The sequence below is a fragment of the Sus scrofa genome, chromosome 14 (assembly GCF_000003025.6).
Source record: "Sus scrofa isolate TJ Tabasco breed Duroc chromosome 14, Sscrofa11.1, whole genome shotgun sequence".
In the NCBI taxonomy this organism is placed as follows: Eukaryota; Metazoa; Chordata; class Mammalia; order Artiodactyla; family Suidae; genus Sus; species Sus scrofa.
The window spans coordinates 36,219,414-36,238,355 of record NC_010456.5 but is presented as its reverse complement, the minus strand read 5'-3'; the positions used below and the strand labels follow the sequence as shown (position 1 = coordinate 36,238,355).

At 34.7% G+C, this 18,942-nt stretch overlaps 1 protein-coding gene across 9 annotated transcripts in view; it reads right to left on the bottom strand.

Annotated features, from left to right (window-relative positions):
• MED13L (mediator complex subunit 13 like) overlaps positions 1-18,942 on the bottom strand; it is a 322,734-nt gene that overhangs the window by 146,212 nt on the left and 157,580 nt on the right. For all 9 annotated transcript variants that reach the window (XM_021073127.1, XM_021073122.1, XM_021073120.1 and 6 more), the window contains exon 3: positions 12,369-12,453. Coding sequence is in view for 4 of the 9 variants with exons in the window: in XM_021073122.1 (XP_020928781.1) it covers positions 12,369-12,453 (85 nt within the window). In the remaining 5 variants the exon portion in view is untranslated. The remainder of the gene's footprint in view (positions 1-12,368; positions 12,454-18,942) is intronic.

The following is an 18,942-nucleotide window of genomic DNA, read 5'->3' as shown; positions in this document are numbered from 1 at the left end:
TGACCCCCAACTCAATAGAGAATTACAGAATGTAGAGCTGGGTAAGTATGAGGGCAAGGTTTCTTTTTCCTGAAGAAACAGGTAAAAAAGAACTCGGCCACTAACCACTATCATTTTTACACTCCTCAATTTCTTAAGACTCAACTACATCTGGCCCTCAAAATTCCTACTCTCTCTTTCCACACACACACAGATATACATCAACCCTCCCATACTAAACAGTACAGAAAGTATTTCCATCTGGTGTTTTGTACTTTAAGTTATGGGAGGAAATGAAAGAAGACAGAGTGTGTCTTTGCTAAGAAAGGTCGTTCTACCACCTGAGTGATACCTGGGACTACGTTGCTCAATAGCAGACAATAAAATGAGTACTAATAAGCCCTTGCTTCTCAAGCATTTTGGGGTCTAGATTCTTTTTTTTTTTTTTTAATCTAATGAAAGTTATTATAGACTCCTCCTAAGAAAGGCATGGAAAAGCAAAATACTGCATACAATTCCATAGGGTTGGTGAACTCTTTAAAGCAGATCCTAGAGAACTTCTGTACTAAATACTACCATTAATTGCTACTAACCCTGCTTTGCCTAGAACCCCTCCCATATCCCACTCTATCCCTTCCTCCTCTAGTTCAATTCTATTCATCTTTACCTTCTCAGATCAGCCTGCATAGCACTCTAACATCTCTAATCATCACTTTCACCACTGAGTTGTAATGATTCATTTCTATGGCTCTTTTCTCCCAAGAAACTATGAGCGATTTGGGGGCAGACACAGTTATCTATCTTATTTATTAGCAATGTTCAACAAACATTAAGTGCCTATTATGTAATATACTTTATGTTCTGCTCGAAATTAGTAGATGCTCGATAAATAATCTGAGGAATGAAGGCTATACACCAGTGTTTTACTATCCACAGTGTAATACTGTTACTCTTTTTCTTTGTAACCACTAAACATGGGCAACCTCACACTGCTGAATATTCCTCACACTAGTATGTGTCCCTGCTAGTGAGACACTCAAAGTCTGAGATTCCAAAAATTACATATTTTGCTTCTTTATGGTTGATCACCATTCACTCTAGACTAAAATCATAGCAGATACTCAACATGCAGGAAATCACAAAGGTGCTAAAAATTGTTAAGGAGACTAGCACTACTATCCATATTTTCACTATACTTGAACAGAATTAATCTTTTTTTTTTTTTTTTTTGGTCATTTTAGGGCTGCACCTGCGGCATATGGAGGTTCTCAGGCTACGGGTTGAATTGGAGCTGCAGCCACTGGACTACACCACAGTCACCGCAATGCCAGATTCGAGCCATGTCTGCGACCTACACCACAGCTCACAGCATCTGGTGATCCTTAGCTCACTGATAGAGGCCAGGGATTGAACCCACATCCTCATGGTTGCCAGTCAGGTTTGTTAACCACTGAGCCACCATGGGAACTCCTAAGCAAATCTTTTAAAGAGAAATAATGTCACTAAGGTATTAAAAACTATAGAATATTGCAAATATAATTTTCCCTTTTACTCTATTAAATTTTATTATTTTTGAGGGACAAAGTTTGTATTTAACTTGACAAATACATAAAGCCAGAAAACATACCTCATCTGCAAAAATTTCTTCAAATCAACATCACAAATGATGCTAAGAATATATAGCAGTTAACCCCAGGTGTCCACTCAGTAACAACAGTCATTATTACTGAGGTTTTCAAAATCACCTTACCATTAAGATTTGACATTCTGTAAAGTAGTACAATATTATATTGAAATATCACAATGTGATTTCAGATTTATAAAATGTTCTTTATGCAATAGTTCTAAGAAAGCATTTCTCCTCAGAAATAGTTCCGAACCCCCTTCTACCTCCCCCAAAGTCACTGTTTGAAGAATAAAAGAAATAGCTGCTGAAAAATAAAGAAATCAGGTTGTGTATACACATGTTTCTGTGTCAATACTAGTAAATAATTAACTACAAGAACGACTGGATTTTCAAGCTGGCAAGCCACGATCTCTAATCCCCAAATTATGGGCAGATTTAATGTAAGACTATAAGAGCCATAGCAGCAAGCAGAGAATAAAAATCAGCAACCATTTCCCTGATGGGATAGTTGGAAGGTTAAGAAGGGAGCCACCGCTGGCTCTGGCTCCTTCTGTGCCCTTCAAATTATGTAGGTATGGCAGATTTTATAGATTAAAAAGGCCAGGAGTTCCCATTGTGGCTCAATGGTAATGAAGATGCAGGTTTGATCCCTGGCCTCGCTCAGTGGGTTAAGAATCTAGTGTTGCCCTGGGCTGTGGCATAGGTGGCAGATGAGATTCGCATCTGGTATTGATGTGGCTGTGGTGTAGGCTGACAGCTGCAGCTCCAATTCAACTCCTAGCCTGGGAACCTCCATATGCTTCAGGCATAGCCCTAAAAGACCAAAAAAAAAAAAAAAAGTCCAAGGACAGTATTCCTCTAATACCTTCTCAACTAAACCACACCTTAGTGTTAGCATCAACTTACAGAGCTGTTCAGACAGACTAAATTTTATGTAACTTCATACCAGAACATCCCCACCAGCATCCAAGTCTTTACCTCACCAAATCCAATCTACATCAAAATGTACACAAAAATGTGTCCCCCCAAGAAAATGCAGTACTCCCAATTCCCAACCAAATAAAAGAAACCCATATCATTTAAGGCTGAAGAAACCTTTTTCAATTGATCTAACTAAATAGACAATAATAATAAATTTAAGTTTTAAAATTTAAACTCTTAATCCTTTCCCAATCCTAGAAATATTAAATAAAGTGATTAATCTTAAGGTGAACATGTTTCTCTCTAGACATTTATAATTATATATATGCTTTCATTTACTTGTGTCTATAATGTTTGCAGAATCTGTTCCTTTTAATGCATATTCCCCTTAGGTCTAAAGGCTCATTTCCCTACTTCCTTTAAAGACCTGCACACTGTAGCAATTCAATAAAATGGGAATTTATCAATTACTCATTTCCTGCTCTTCTTATAACATTATTTACTCAATAACCCTCAATGTTGCAATTTTACATCACCATTTCTCCAACTAAGAGTACACTACCACCATGTTCTACTAAATATATTTATTATTTTGAAAACCTTGAACCACCACATCCAAGGACATTACTCATGTACCCTCTGAAAATCACCTTTATTGGATCACAATACCATAGGGCATTAAAAGCTACTAATTTACAAACATAATGTTTCTGTTACCATGATTAGAATTCAAATTTTCTCCATGTTATATTTTAACTGTACTTTTTCCAAATGAGTACCTTCACTCTAAGGATCAACTCTTGGCTAACTAAGAAGCTATGGGCCAAAAGCAATTTTACAGCTGTGTTATATACTACCATGGGGTGAATATGCTGACAATCCATTAGACAAGTAGCACCAGTGGACTACTCTGAAGAGCCATTATGTTTTACAAATGTCAAATACCCATAGATTAAAGTCTCCTTAAGTAAGCATGGACAGGACAGAGCATAACAGTTTCAAGAGACTCATGTAATCTTCCACTGTTAGCAAAGCAATGATTTGAATTTTATTTTTTTTTCTTTTTTTCTTTTTTCGTCTTTTGAGGGCCGCACAAAGGCATATGGAGGTTCCCAGGCTAGGGGTTTAATCGGAGCTGTTGCCTCTGGCCTATGCCAGAGCCACAGCAATGCCAGATCCAAGTCGCATCTGTGACCTGCACCACAGCTCACGGCAATGCCGGATCCTTAACCCACTGAGCGAGGCCAGGGATCGAACCTGCAACCTTGTGGTTCCTAGTCGGATTTGTTTCTGCTACACCATGACAAACTCCTGATATGAATTTTAGAAATCCCCCCCCCAAAAAAATTTCAGCATTATGCCAAAAATTCTTAAGTGTTCCTTCAAAACTACAAAAGCAAGATTTTCAAAGTCCCATATGTGGTACAAATCACTGAGGTAACAATAAAACCCTGGGTGATAGGAACTGCACATATTTCCTGGATTTTTTAAAGCTTTTCAACCCAATATTTTACTTCATTTAGATAGGTCTATGAGAAAAATATGGTAATATTATGAAAACTATATAAATTATAACAACATAAAAGTAACAGCCATTAAATCTGCAATATTAAAATGCCAAATGAAGAAATTTCTATAAAAAGATTGCTGGTTTTTGTTTTTCAAGATCTATCCACAGCTAAAGTACTTTTCTATTAAGGAGGAATGTGAGACAACCTGAATTTAAAACACAAAGTATAACCTTTGAGACATTCATTATAAATGCATACAAAAATCCTACAAAGTTATAAACAAGTGATGAACAACAACATGAAATAGTACATTATTTTAAAAAAACAGAGCAAGAGAGAGTGTGCAAAGGGGGTGGGGGGAAAGTCAAGTCAAATTAGCAGAGATTCTATAAAAGTGAAAAGCCAAATTAATGGTTATTTTATCATTCTGGGCATCTTGCCAAAAAGGAATAATTGATCATTAAGAAGATAGGAAGCACACTACTTTCTCAGAAGAGAGGAAATAATAAGCATGATTGTATGATCTAAAAACTATACAACTTACAAGGCCTACACTCTATCAGATATTGAAATTCTGACTCAAAAATCACAGGTAAAGAAAATACTAAAAGAAGCCAATATGACTCAAAGGTTTTAAAAACCTGCATAAATATACTGATAATTGTTTTAGAAACATATCTATGTTTTGGAGGACAGATTATTAGAAAAGATTTCAGCTAAGATGTATGGTAGACTACATCCTTTCCCCATATATGTGCTATCCCTCCCCGTCCCATTGATATCAAGCTTGGCCATGAGACTCTGCTACCTCTCACTGATGGATTATACTTTCTCATTTGACTTTAAGCTTGGTGGTAAATGTTCTGGTTGAGACATATGAGCAGAAATGGCATATACCACTACTAAACAGAGGCTTCAATGCACTATCACATATTTTGCAATTGGTCTTTGCTCTTTTCCAGGAGTCTCTTACGGGGGGTGCCCCAAAAGCATAATTGCTGCCTGGAGGGAAGAAGCATGAGAAGCAATAAACCTGAACTGTCTTTTAGATCTCAAAAGATCTTTTAGGTCTTTTGTTACTGTAACATAACTGAGCCTAACTTGACAGATTAAAGAGACCACTGCAATACTTCGTGAAATACTTATTAAATCTTAAAGTAGTCCAGTGGCCATTAAAAGGAGGAGTACTGCACTGGCTAGAGGGATGTCTAAAAGATTGGAGGAAGGGGGTGAGGAGTCAATACTACACAATGAGAACCACAAACAAGAAAAAATAAGTAACTCAGGGGACCAAGATAGCAAACAGGCCATCACATGTAAATCAAGATAAGATAAATTATACATGACTCCCAAAGGAGAGAATCAAGATAAAGAAATGAAAATTGGAGTTCTCACTGTGGCACAGAGGGTTAAGCTCTGTTCGGACTGCCAACAGCTCTGGTTACTGCAGAGGTGGGGATCTGATCCCCAGCCTGATGCAGTGGATTAAAGGACCTGACATTGCCACAGCTGTACAAAGGTTGCAGCTGTGGCTTGGATTCAACTCCCCGCCAGGGAACTTCCATATGCTGTGAGTATAGCCATTAAAAAAGAAAAAAAAAAGAAAAAAAAAAAAAAAAGAAAACTACAGGGAGGGAGACAGATTTCTGCTCAGTATAAGAAAGACTTTCTAATAATGAGTACTCTCAGAAGGTGAAAAGAACTCTTTTGGGAAGCTATACTTACATAATCAGAAGTATTCAAGGAAAGGATGGATGATCACATGAAACAGTTATTATAGAAGGGGATTCCAGAATTAGCTAGGTAAATAGTCTGTTTGTAAATGGTAATATCAATACTTTTTCTAGCTAATATTAACAGCAGTTAACCATTTATTGAACTTATAATGAGAAAGGTATTGTGCTGAGAAAAATAATTCTTTTACCATTTTATAGGTTAAAGAACAGGAGCTCATCGAGCTTAAATCATTTGCCCATGTCATAGTTATATAATTGATAGAATCAAGACCCACAGTATCTCTTGACTCTGCAGGAAGGAAAGAAATGGACTTCTAGAAATGTTTGCCCCTAGAAAGAGATATGAAATTAAAGTCATATTAGTTTCTATCTGACACCCTGACGGAAAAATGCTGAGATTTTGTTGTTGTTGTTTGTTTGCCAAAGCCATGGCATGCAAAAAGCTCCTGGGTCAGGGATTAATCCCGAGCCCAGCAGTGACAAAGCCAAATCCTTAACCACTAGGCCACCAGGCAACTCTGGAAAATGCTCTTGAGTAAGCAGTAAAGCTGTTTTGTTATTGGGTTTTTGTTTTTGTTCTTTTGTTTTTTTTAAATGACAGGTGACACTGGTCAGATGTATACAATATACTGTATGCAAATATTGAAAAGTTACTGGAGAAATGAGTAAAAGAAAGGTAAAATATTTGAAGAGGTATTACTTCTGAATTTAAAATATTCTACACAGTATCAATATAGTATTACCAAAGAACCAATCAAGATAAAGTAGCAACAAGGAATGAGATTATCTTGCCCAGTGTGACTTTTATAATGTTACCTTAATTTCTGTAGGGAAATCATTTTATATATATGTTTATATATATATTTACACATATACATATATTTGGCAACACCTGCATCATATGGAAGTTCCCAGGCAGGGATTGAATACAAGCCACAAGTGTGGCAACACCAGATCCTTAGCCCACTGTGCAACAGCGGGAACTCTGAGAAATTACTTTTAATAAACCAGAATTAATCCATCATTCTGTATACATTAGCAACCACTGCTTTTGGTAAAGAAGATCAATTTATATGACTACCACTTAGCTGTGAGAGCTTCTCAAATCAATTAATGGAATTCCCTTTTAATTAAACAAATCCGTATGTTTAAAAATTTAAAGCAGGGGTTCCTGTTGTGGCTCAGTGAGTTAAGAACCTGACTAGTATCCACAGAAAGCAGGTTCGATACTTGGCCTCACTCGGTGGGCTAAGGATCCAGCTTGGATTCCACATTGCTATAGCTGTGATGCAGGCCAGCAGCTGCAGCTCCAATTCCACCTGTAACCCAGGAAATTTCATATGCCGAAGGTGTGGCCATAAAAAAGAAAAAACAATTTCAAGCAGAAATAATAATTCAATTGTACAAACTCTGTTAATACGCAAACTAAGGGGGGAAAATGTTCAGGAGAACAAACACTCAAGTGATATACGTTCCTTGAGGATGTGTTTCAATAAGCTCAATTCTAGTTTTGATGCTAAAAGCATACACACACTGGGTAACTAAATCAATCTTATATAATTAGAAACTGAAAGCCATACAGAAAGGCATACTTATTGACAGAATAGCTAGTAAATTGTATTTGAATAAATTTAGGTTGTACACAGATAAGTAAGTTATAGCAAGTGGTCTAAGCGATGAGAAGAACAAAAGGGCAAGCATGTATTAACCAACCAAGTTTCTGCTGACAATGAATAAAGAGAGCTAAACCATGTAAAATGCTTCCCTGTATCATGAGTAGGGTAATTTTCATTCAAAGAACACAGTTACTTAAAGTTTGATGAAAGAGAACATTATTTTAAAGGACAAAACAATTACTACAATTTTTCAAAAAAATCTCAACTCATCCATTCTAACTGTAGGAAGGAAGCTAAACAGCTTAATTATTATTTTCCAAAAGAAACACTATTTGTTCCCCAAAAAACTCTTATAAGAGGATCTATCAAAATATGCAAAATAATAATTTATGGATAAATGAATTATTTATATTAATAATTATTATTGAACAACAGGTCAAGTACTATATGGCATGCATTATATATGCATCATCTAACAAAAACTTCAGATACACAGTAGCCTATATTTAAAGAGCATTAACTAAGGCTTAGTGAGGTTGAGGTAACTACCCGAGTAAAAGGCTCTGAAATCAAACCAAGGTCTAAGCCAAAGTTCATTTTTTCTTTGTCTTTTTGCCATTTTCTTGGGCCACTCTTCCTGCATATGAACGTTCTCAGGCTAGGGGTACAGTCGGAGCTGTAGCCTCCAGCCTACGCCAGAGCCACAGCAATGCGGAATCCGAGCCGCATCTGCAACCTACACCACAGCTCATGACAACACCGGATTCTTAACCCACTGAGCAAGGCCAGGGATCAAACCTGCAACCTCATGGTTCCTAGTTGGATTCATTAACCACTGAGCCACAACAGGAACTCCAAAGTTCTTTAGAAATATCTTAAGCTTTATTGCATGTCATACTGCATATGACACAATTTTTTTTTTTTTTTTTTTGGTCTTTTTGCTATTTCTTAGGCCGCTCCCATGGCATATGGAGGTTCCCAGGCTAAGGGTTGAATCAGAGCTGTAGCCACCGGCCTACACCACAGCCACAGCAACGCGAGATACGAGCCGTGTCAGCAACCTACACCACAGCTCACGGCAACGCCGGATCATTAACCCACTGAGCAAGGGCAGGGACGGAACCCGCAACCTCATGGTTCCTAGTCAGATTCGTTAACCACTGCGCCACGACGGGAACTCCCATATGACACAATTTTCTTTTAAAATGATAATTCAAAATGACTTGGACTAGTTCACAAATTCTGAATCCATGAGCACAGAACAAATTATCTGCATTTCTCTTCTCTCCTAGTTTTTCTGCTCTTCTAATTTTCTTTCAACAAAGAAGCATGCTGCCATTTATATCAAAAAATACAAAAAGAGTACAATTCTGGAGTTTCCGTCATGGTACAGTGGAAACAAATCCGACTAGGAACCATGAGGTTGTGGGTTCAATCCCCGGCCTTGCTCAGTGGATTAAAGATCCACAGACGCAGCTCGGATCTGGCGTTGCTGTGGTGTAGGCCAGTGGCTACAGCTCCAATTAAATCCCTAGCTTGGGAACCTCCATATGCCGTGAGTGTGGCTCTAAAAAGCAAAAAAAAGAAAAAAGAAAAAGGAAAAAAAAAAAAGAGTACAATTCAATCACAAATTCATTAATTGAATTCATATATTCATTCAATATTGAGAAAAAATTCTCTGAAAGGAATAAATTATGATATAAAAAACAAAACAGTGAGCTATAATTTTTTAAAATATGTACTTTGTCCTATATACATTAAAAATTATGTATAAAGGATTGTGTTTAAAGGTAGAGCTTTATTCTGGCATAGGATTATGGAAATAGTAAATTTCTTAGTGTCTTGAAGGGATTTTGTGTATACTTGCATTTTGTTTTGTTTTGCAATGAGAGAGAGAACTATCAAATATTTGGAATATTTAAGACTACTCAACTCTTGAAATCAATGTTTCTAAAAATACTGCTTTACCCGCCCAGTTACAAATCCCAAACAACTTTGTAAGTTCGAGTCTTCACCTAAATCATTGCTACAACTTCTAACATGGAGTTTTTTTCATCAATTATTACCTGTACTTCATATGGAATGATTTTTTTCTTATCATATTTTAATTTTAAGAAAATTAAGCCACAAAGTACACAGAGAAATATATAATGAAATGCTATGCACTATCCAGAAATTAGTTTTATTTTCTTCATTTTTATAAATAAAGGCAATTAATATTGAATTCCTTTTTATAAAACTCTTCAATGCTTTTTCCATTTGCCCTACACAAAGGACATGTGAATATTTTGTATTTCTCAACAATATGTTGATATATTTAGTATGCGTATGAAACCACTATAAAAATATTGTGGTCTTTAGGATTTCAAAGTGTTAAGAGTTAAATACTACATGATTTTACAACTTAGCGTTGTATTTGTCAATGTATCTTTGATATTTATTTATAAATTTCATGTTTATTGCTTTTAAGTGTTCCAAGATTTTCCACAAAGTAAAATATCACAATGTACTCTTATTTTTCCATACAAAAATTTCTATTATTCTGTATTGTTATTATAAACAGTGTTGAAAAGTGTTGCAGATGTGAACAAGGACTATTCAAGTTCATATTTAACCTGATATATAACTAAAATGTGGTAGAATTAATGTAACACACAGGTTTATGGATTTTGAAAAATTTCTCTGCAAAGAAGTTTCCAAATATGTGTCTATTTCTGGTTTCAGTGCCTGCTGCACTTTTCTAGTTGTCTTTTCCATAAGATTTTATGTTTGTTTCTTTACATTTTGAAAGTATGGTAATTATTAGATCTATTGGGTAACTCCTCATATTTCCCAATGTCTTTGTATTTCTGAGTTGAACTTAATTTACCATGGATTTTAATGTATTTCTAGGTAAAATTAACTACATTTTCATAGGATTTGTGCATGTATTTATTTGTATTAGAGAAGTTAGCTCTTATTTAAATTTTACTACCTTATTTCTGTTTTGCTCTCATGGTTATAAAAGTCTCATAGAATAAAAATAAATAAATTTTAAAAAATAAAATAAAAATACTGCTTTAGTAACAGATAGCCTCTAGATCTACACCAAATCAAAGAAGTAAGAACAGAAGTTCAGAATGAAAAATAAATAATTTTGGTGGGCAAGGTCTTTCTGAGTGACTTTAATTATAACAATTTATCAACTATAACTTAAGAATCCTAAGCAGTGATACTCTAGTCATTGATATCACTCTAGGTAATGGCTTGGATATGAAACTTAAAGGTACTGAAATGTCCTTTCAGTGCTGGTCACCTAAAAGGACTATATATATATAAACTCAGGAAGAGAAGTAAACAGTTTTTCCCATAGAACTTCTTAAATACCCCATTCTTTCTCATCTATTTCTCCCCTTAAAACACCATCCAGAACGTGGGACACATTGTTATGCCAAAAATCAGGAGGTGCTTGAACAACAAGGAGCCACCATGAAGGGGCTTTCCCCTGGCCGAATCTGTAAGAACTTAGGCGTCAAGATAAATGACAGTAATCAATTATAATTCACTGAGTAAAACAGGAATCTTTTTAAAATTTATATAGAAAGATTAAGGGAGACGGATAAATACATAAGTCCATGGGAGAAAATGGAAAGACTTTCCTTACAATAGAATGACAACTAATAAAAATAGAAAGAATGGTGACATCTGAAAATTAACATTACAGTCATGCAAGTATTAAGTAACAGAGACAAACATCACCAATAGAGGGTTAAACAAGTGACTCAAAATTTGGTAACACATGGGATAATTACACAATTTCACTGGATCTGGCCACAGATAACTAAATAACAAAGATCATAGTTACCTAGTACTTACCAATTTTGAGTGAAGAAACTTGGCAGAACATGACATCAAAAGAGTGATCAATGTTAACATTATTAACAATGAGACAATGAAAGCATGGGCTTTGTCCTATGATACATTGAGAAGGACACAACTTCTATGCTATTCCTACTTAAAAAAGCATAAACTAAATCTAATCTGAGGAAACTAATTCAAATTGAGGGACATTATATAAAACATATGTCCTGAATGCACTCAAAATGGCAATCAATGTTGAGAAAAGAAAGGTTAAGAAACTCTTCTAGGTTTAAGGAGACATGAGAACTAAACATAACGTATAAATAACCATGGTCTAATCTTGGGGGAGGGAGGTTATGCTAAAAAGAACCTAACTAGGACAAATTATAACATCCGAGTTGAAGTATGGATTAAATAATGGCGTTTTGTCAATGTTCTATTTCCTAATTTTCATAACTGTACTGGGTTATAAGAGAGAATGTCCTTGTCCTTAGCAAATGTATACCTAACTTCTTTGGAATTCCAAAAAAAAGAATCTCAAGTGTGTAAATGACTCTCAAGTGGTTCAGGGAATAAATTTCAATGCATGCACAAACACACACATGACACATACTGGGGGTGAGAAGGTGAAGAATCACAAAAATTATAAAGCAAACCAGGCAAAGGAAAAACTGTTAGTGAATCTGTGTAAAAGGATATATGGAACTATTCCTAAAAAATTTTATCAATATGAAAATAAACACGGCATTCTTGTTGTGGCTCAGCAGTAAGGAACCTCACTAATATACATGAGGATGTGGGTTGGATCCCTGGTCTCGCTCAGTGGGTTAAGTTTGGCATTGCCATCAGGTGTGGTGTAGGTTGCAGATGTGGTTCAGATCCTGTGTTACTCCAGCTGTGGTGGAGGCCTAAAGCTGCAGCTCCAATTCAACCCCTAGCCTAGGAATTTCCATATGCCGCATGTGTTGCCCTAAAGTGCAAAAAATAAAATAAAAAGAAACAAGAGATTTCTATAATTTTACTTTTATAAAGTTGTATGTGAGAGTATTTTAAGAATTACAGGAAACCTCTGAGTATCTAACAATACACATTATACCTGAGTATGTCAAAACTACCATGATGCTGTTTCTTCTCTTACCTTTCTAACAGATTGTGGATTGCTTTGAAGAGCAGTGTCCGACATTCATAGGAAAGGCCATTTTCCCAGAGTCCTTCTTCCACAACTGAAAACAAAACAAAACAGAACAAAATGAACCAGTAAGCAGGGCATCCAAATAAAAATGAAAGAAACTTTAAAAACATTTTTCTAAAGCAAAGGTAGTAAGTTAAGTACATTAACTCAGACTGAAACAGAGAAAATGAATTAAATACCTGTCCAAAGTCATAAAATATTTAGGTACAGAAGGGAATAATGTGATTTGATTTTAAAGTCATGAAATATAGGCATGGTACAATCCCCCTCACATAAAGGTCTTTATAACCTGCATCTTCAAATTTTGAAATCATCCAAAATTCTCAAATTAATCTTTCTACTTACTAGTGTCATAAAGATTTTGTTAAAGTTCTATGTAAAGTAACAAAATGTCACAAATTAACACAAAGGTTATCATATGTATTTTCAGAGAGACAAAAACCAAAAGGAAAAAATATCCAAAACTGCCATTACAAATTTCTTTAAATGTTTGAAAGCATTATTTGAATAGGATTTTAAGAACATGATTTTAAGGAGAATTTCAGAAAATAAAATCTTAATTTATCATCAAATTTGGTTCCTGAACTCATAATTTCATTAATGTTTAACATTTTGGAAGCATCCTATTTGCCTTTGAAATGCGCTAACACTGAGCCACAAGTAACTTTAATATGAGAATCCAACAAACAATGCCTCATGCGGTCCTAAAGTTCTTTTCATATGTAAAAATTATTAAATGCCCTAGAGAAGAAAGTTAATTTTCTTCTCAACTATATTAGTTCATTTCAACATAGCAAAAAATTGAAAGGATGCAAATGACATTTGCAGAAGAAAATTCCCTCTCCCTTTTACTTGTTGTCTTGACAAAAACACTCACCAGAGAAAATTCTGACAGAATTAAAATACCTATTAAATCCACAATGCATTTTTAATGCATTTACCACACCAACTGACATCTCAAAATTCATCTCCTTCTTCTCCAACCAGATAGAATTCAAAAAAGTGGAAAATGTACTTACATTATAGAGTTTTATCTACAGGACTTCTTAAAAATGATAAAACTGGATAAATTTTTTTTTCTTGTGATGTCAGATAACTTTATCTTCCTGTCTATGTGGGTAATCATGATCTAAAAAATTTTTTCAAAATTAACTTCTGCCAGAGACATTCTACATTATTCATAACTGAAGAAATAGGAAAAAAGTACAGCAAATAAACAAACATTTCTGCTAGCAATGGATTATCTCTGTTCAAGACAAAATATTCAAAAGTTTTCAGTCCTCTAAAGGTGTTCTGAATCTCTATTCCCACACATTTATCTCTTGGGTAGAGCTTTCCTGAGTGAGAAAGCAAGCCAATGTTTCATTAAAAGGAACATCCCATATTAATCTGCTTTTCTTTCCTAACGTAAGTTAAAAATTCCTAAAACAATATTAAAAGTTCAACTCTTCTGAATTACTCATCAACTCAGGCACCAGTGTCACAGTCACCAGTGTCAGTTTTTTATATGTAATAGTCTTTTGTGCCACATTGGTGATTCAGTATTTCTGGGGGGGAAAAAAAAAAAGGTGTCCCATTCGTCTTTCCATAACTTTCTTCCAAGTTGGTGACATCTATTATGTGCATTTAAAAAAAAAAAAAAAAAAAACTTTGTTCCCTTCATGGCTCAGTGTTAATAATGAGCCCAACTAGGATCCAAGGGGTTGCAAGGGGGGAAAAAATTTATATTAAAATCTTTGAACATAATTTAAAATAGATTAACAAGCTGCAAGTTCTTAAACCAAATTATCAACATTGTGTCACCTGCTTCAGTCAGCTTTTTTTTGACATATTTGAAGGCAAATCCCACTCCCACCACTTTAGTATACATTGAATCAGAATCTAAACAAGGTCTACCAATAGCCTCTCAAGTTATATCTCAAGTCTCCTTAATCTACTACAACTTAATGACCTTTTATCAAACATATCATTAAATTATTAAGGAAACCAGGTTACTTATTTTATAGACTACCCCACATTCACATCTGATTGTTTCCTCATGATATCATTTTTTAATGTTAGTGTTACTTTGACTTTAACAGAAGACATCAAAAGAAAGTTCTCAGACAACATCAGAACTCTATTTCTTCCTCAAATATTTTGTTAACTAAAATGTTGAAGGGGGAGTTCCGTCATGGCTCAGTAGTTAATTAATCTGACTAGGAACCATGAGGTTGCGGGTTTGATCCTTGGCCTTGCTCGGTGGGTTAAGGATCCAGCGTTGCCATGAGCTGTGGTGTAGGTGGCAGACGCAGCTCAGATCTGACATTGCTGTGGCTGTGGTGTAGGCCGGCAGCTACAGCTCCGATTAGAACCCTAGCCTGGAAACCTCCATATGCTACGGGTGTGGCCCTAGAAAAGGCAAATAAATAAATAAATAAAATAAAACAAAATAAAATGTTGAAGGGTTATTATAGCTGTCTAGTCATGCAATGTGGAATAAATACTAAAGAAGTGTGAGCATGCACAGGCAATGACAGCTACATCATTATCTTAAGATACCATTATGATTTTATCCTGATTTCAACAATTTCCAAATAGGCCTTAGAATTTTTTTTCTTTAAAAAAATCTTAGGAGTTCCCATCATAGCACAGCAGAAACAAATCCAACTAGGAACCATGAGGTTGTGGGTTCAATCCCTAGCCTTGCTCAGTGGGTTAAGGATCTGGCATTGCCATAAGCTGTGATGTAGGTCACAGACCTGGCTGGGATCTGGTGTTGCTGTGGCTGTGGCTGTAGCCGGCAGCTGTACCTCAGATGAGACCCCTAGCCTGGGAATCTCCATATGCCATAGGAGCAGCCCTAAAAAAAAGGAATAAAAAAATCTTACAAAAACAATTACCAAAAAAAAGTAACATCATGTTTACTGTTAAAACACTGAATATTTTCCCCCCCGTTATCAAAAACAAAGCAAGGATGCCTGCTCTCACCACTCTTATTCTACTTTACAGTGTAGGTCTTACAGCCAGTACAATGAGACAAAAAGAAATACCAGAGACACTAATTAGAATCAATGAAATGAAATGATCAGATGATATGATTATCAGAAAACCCTAAAGAATCAATAAAAAAGCTACCAGAACTAAAACTGACTTTAAATCAGACAAGGTCAACAGAGACAAAACTATCATATTTTTACATACTGTAAAGAATAATTATAAATTTTTAAAAATTTGAATACCATTTATAATTGCACCAAAACTATGAAAGCCTTGGACATAAATCCCAAAATAAGTTAGGAGACATACAACATCTGATTTCTAGATTTACTCTAAAGCTAGAACAGAAAAGACAATGTAAGCTATATATCTAGCCTACAGAAAAGCTAGATCTATAGCTCAAAAGAACAGAATATAAAGTCAGATATAGACTCACAAATACATGACCAACTGATTTTTCAACGCAGCTGCAAAGCAATTCAGTAGAGAACAGTCTTTTTATAAATGGTGCTAGAATTAATGAATATCTCTATGCAAAAAAAAAAAAAAAAAAAAAAAAGCTTTAAACCTTACTTCATACCATACAGAAAACCTTATAAATGGATCATAAAACAAAATGATTCTAGAAAACTCTTAACTATAAAACGCAAAACCTAAAACTATAAAACTTTGAAAATATAAGAGAAATCTTTTACAAGCTTAGGTTAATCAAAAGCATGATCCATAAAGAAAAACTATTAAATAGACCTTCAGCAATATGAAGAACCTAACTCTAAAAAACTAAGTGAGCTAGTGAGCATAGAGAGTAACTAGAACTGTCCTATACTGCTAATTTAGTAAGTCACTTGGAAAAACTGACTTTGGAAATTTTTTTTAAAGTTAAACACACACTTTACATATCACCCAACAATATCCCTAAGTATATATTCAAGCTGAATAAGAACTTAGGTTCACATGAAAAACTGGAGTATTATTTATATCCCCCCCACAACTGACAAAAACTGAAACCATCCAAATGTCTCTCAACTGGGGCAAGGACAAACAGCAGAAACTCCATACAATGGAATACTATTCAGAAATAAAAGGAACTACTGACATATTCAAAACATGAATGCCATTATGCTAAATGAAAAAAAGTCACACTTAAGAGGCCACATGCTCTATGATTCATGTATATAATACTCTATAAAGGCAAACTTTGAGGTGATGTAAACATCTCAGTGGTTTCCAGGGATGAGAGTGATGACAGGAGAGCTGATAACAAAGGACATGAAAATGGGGCGGGGAGGAGACACAATGACACACAGACTATTATACATCTTGATTGTGATGGTGATAACATTTGTCAAAAATAGAACTATACACCAAAAACAGTAAAATTTACTCATAATCTTTTTTTTTTTTTAAATGGTCTCAAATATGGCATATGGAAATTCCCAGGCTAGAGGTAAAATTGGCGCTGCAGCTGAGGCCTATGCCACCACCACAGAAACACTGAATCTGAGCTGCATCTGTGACCTATGCCACAGCTTGTGGCAATGCTGGATCCTTAACCCACTGAGCTAGGCTAGGGATGGAACCCACATCCTCACAGAGACAATGTCAGGTCCTTAACTTCCTAAGCCACAATGTCAAATATTTAACTTGCTGAGAACTCCCTTATTCATCATCTTTTTTTACTCTAGCTTACATAAACTCACTTAACAAGGCTTTGACGGGCTTCTGGAATATGTTTAAACTGATTTTTAAAATATATTTTTAGTGCTTAAAATGAGAATAAAGTGTGAATTAAAAGGACTCCTACTCTAAACTTATATATTCTAAACATGATTGCTTTAACACAAAGGACTGTTGTCATTTGTTTAATTTCTATTCATAAATTATTAAAAGCAAAAAAAACAAAAAAGAGTTTAAGTAACAAGAGACCATAGTCCAGATCAAAGTTGTCCTCCCCAACAACACACTATATTATTAATTACTATAAATAATACAAATAGAACAAAAATAATTTAGGGAAATCTTATTGTTTTTTAAATATTAAAAATAATTGGGAAAATGTAGCTTAACTAATTAGATCATCATATCTCCTTAGCAACCAAATTAATAGGGAAGATATTAATAACATGAAGTAAAACAGATCATACTACATTAAGTTCTGGTTTAAGAAAAGTACACTAAAGCTGAAAAAACAGAAATTATGAATTATGCTATGTTAATAAAAATTTAAATATAAGTCAGCAGAGGTGATTTAAAAGGATATTGTGTTTGAACTTCATATAAACATTAAATTTTACATTACATATTTTATTAAAGATTTGAAAGCAATCAATAATTTACTAGAAGTCGATAACTGTAATCAGAGATTAACCATTCTAATAAATACTATCAATTTAAACTATAAACTTAAGGATAAGCATTAATACATTAACCCTTTAAATTTACTGTCTATATATACAAATACATTATATAGCAAATATCATACCTTATTTCTTATCTACTTCACATACAGAATTTCCAGAAATACAAGAGTAATGTATATTTCAATGAATCTTTAAGATTCCAAAATAAGTTAAATCTAGATATATTGACACCTTTGGAATCTAATAATAGCTATTTGGCTGATAATCATTGGCCAACAGTTCTTGGCACCAAGTTAGAAACTAGGAATGCTCTCATAAAGCAAATAGAGACTCTGAAAACCATTGTGAAGCAAAATTACTTTGAATACTTTGCAGAAAAGCTACTGAACATTGAAAGTCTTTTATTTTAAAATAGTAGTAAGTAACATAAATAGTCAAGATTAGTTTTCTATCCAGAAAATAATCTTTCTCATTTTCTGAGGCTTTATTCTATGCACTAAGTTTGAACCAAGCACTACGTATAAATAAGGGGTGGAGGTGCTGCTTTTAGCACAACACTGTAAGACAAAGTAAAGGACACATAACATTCACTTTAGCCACTCAGTATCTGACTTCTTCCCAACAACTGGGAATTGCCTATTTCGTGAGTTCAGGTTGGGGATGAAGGTGGTCAGTCACTCCCTAGTAAGAGATGAAAACACAGATTTTCTTAGGATATGGACATAAATATATATCCCAAACTCTACTCCTACACCACATTTTTGACTCTGGATCTAGAGACACAAAAGGGAGTTCATGGAGAGGCCTTTCTGAGAGGACTGAAAACAGGCTGCAAGATCAAGTTTCCTGATGTTAAAGAAGCAGAGGTGGTGTTTGGTGGTGATAGAACCAATTTTCTGATCAAACCAAATCTACAGCACTGACCCTAAAAGTGAACATTCAATACTCTTATAATCAAACCCTTTTCTTCATTTGGACTAAGAATTATGACCAATACAGTTTATTCTAATCTTCACTTTATAAAAATTTGCTTTATAACTAAGGCTTAAAAATCTTAAACTTGCCCAAGGTCACATAATAAATTAAAAAATCATTAAATGTAACTATATGCAACAGCTGGCAGGATGAAATGTATTTTATATTTACTTTTATAAAATACAAAGTATATAATTATTCCATTA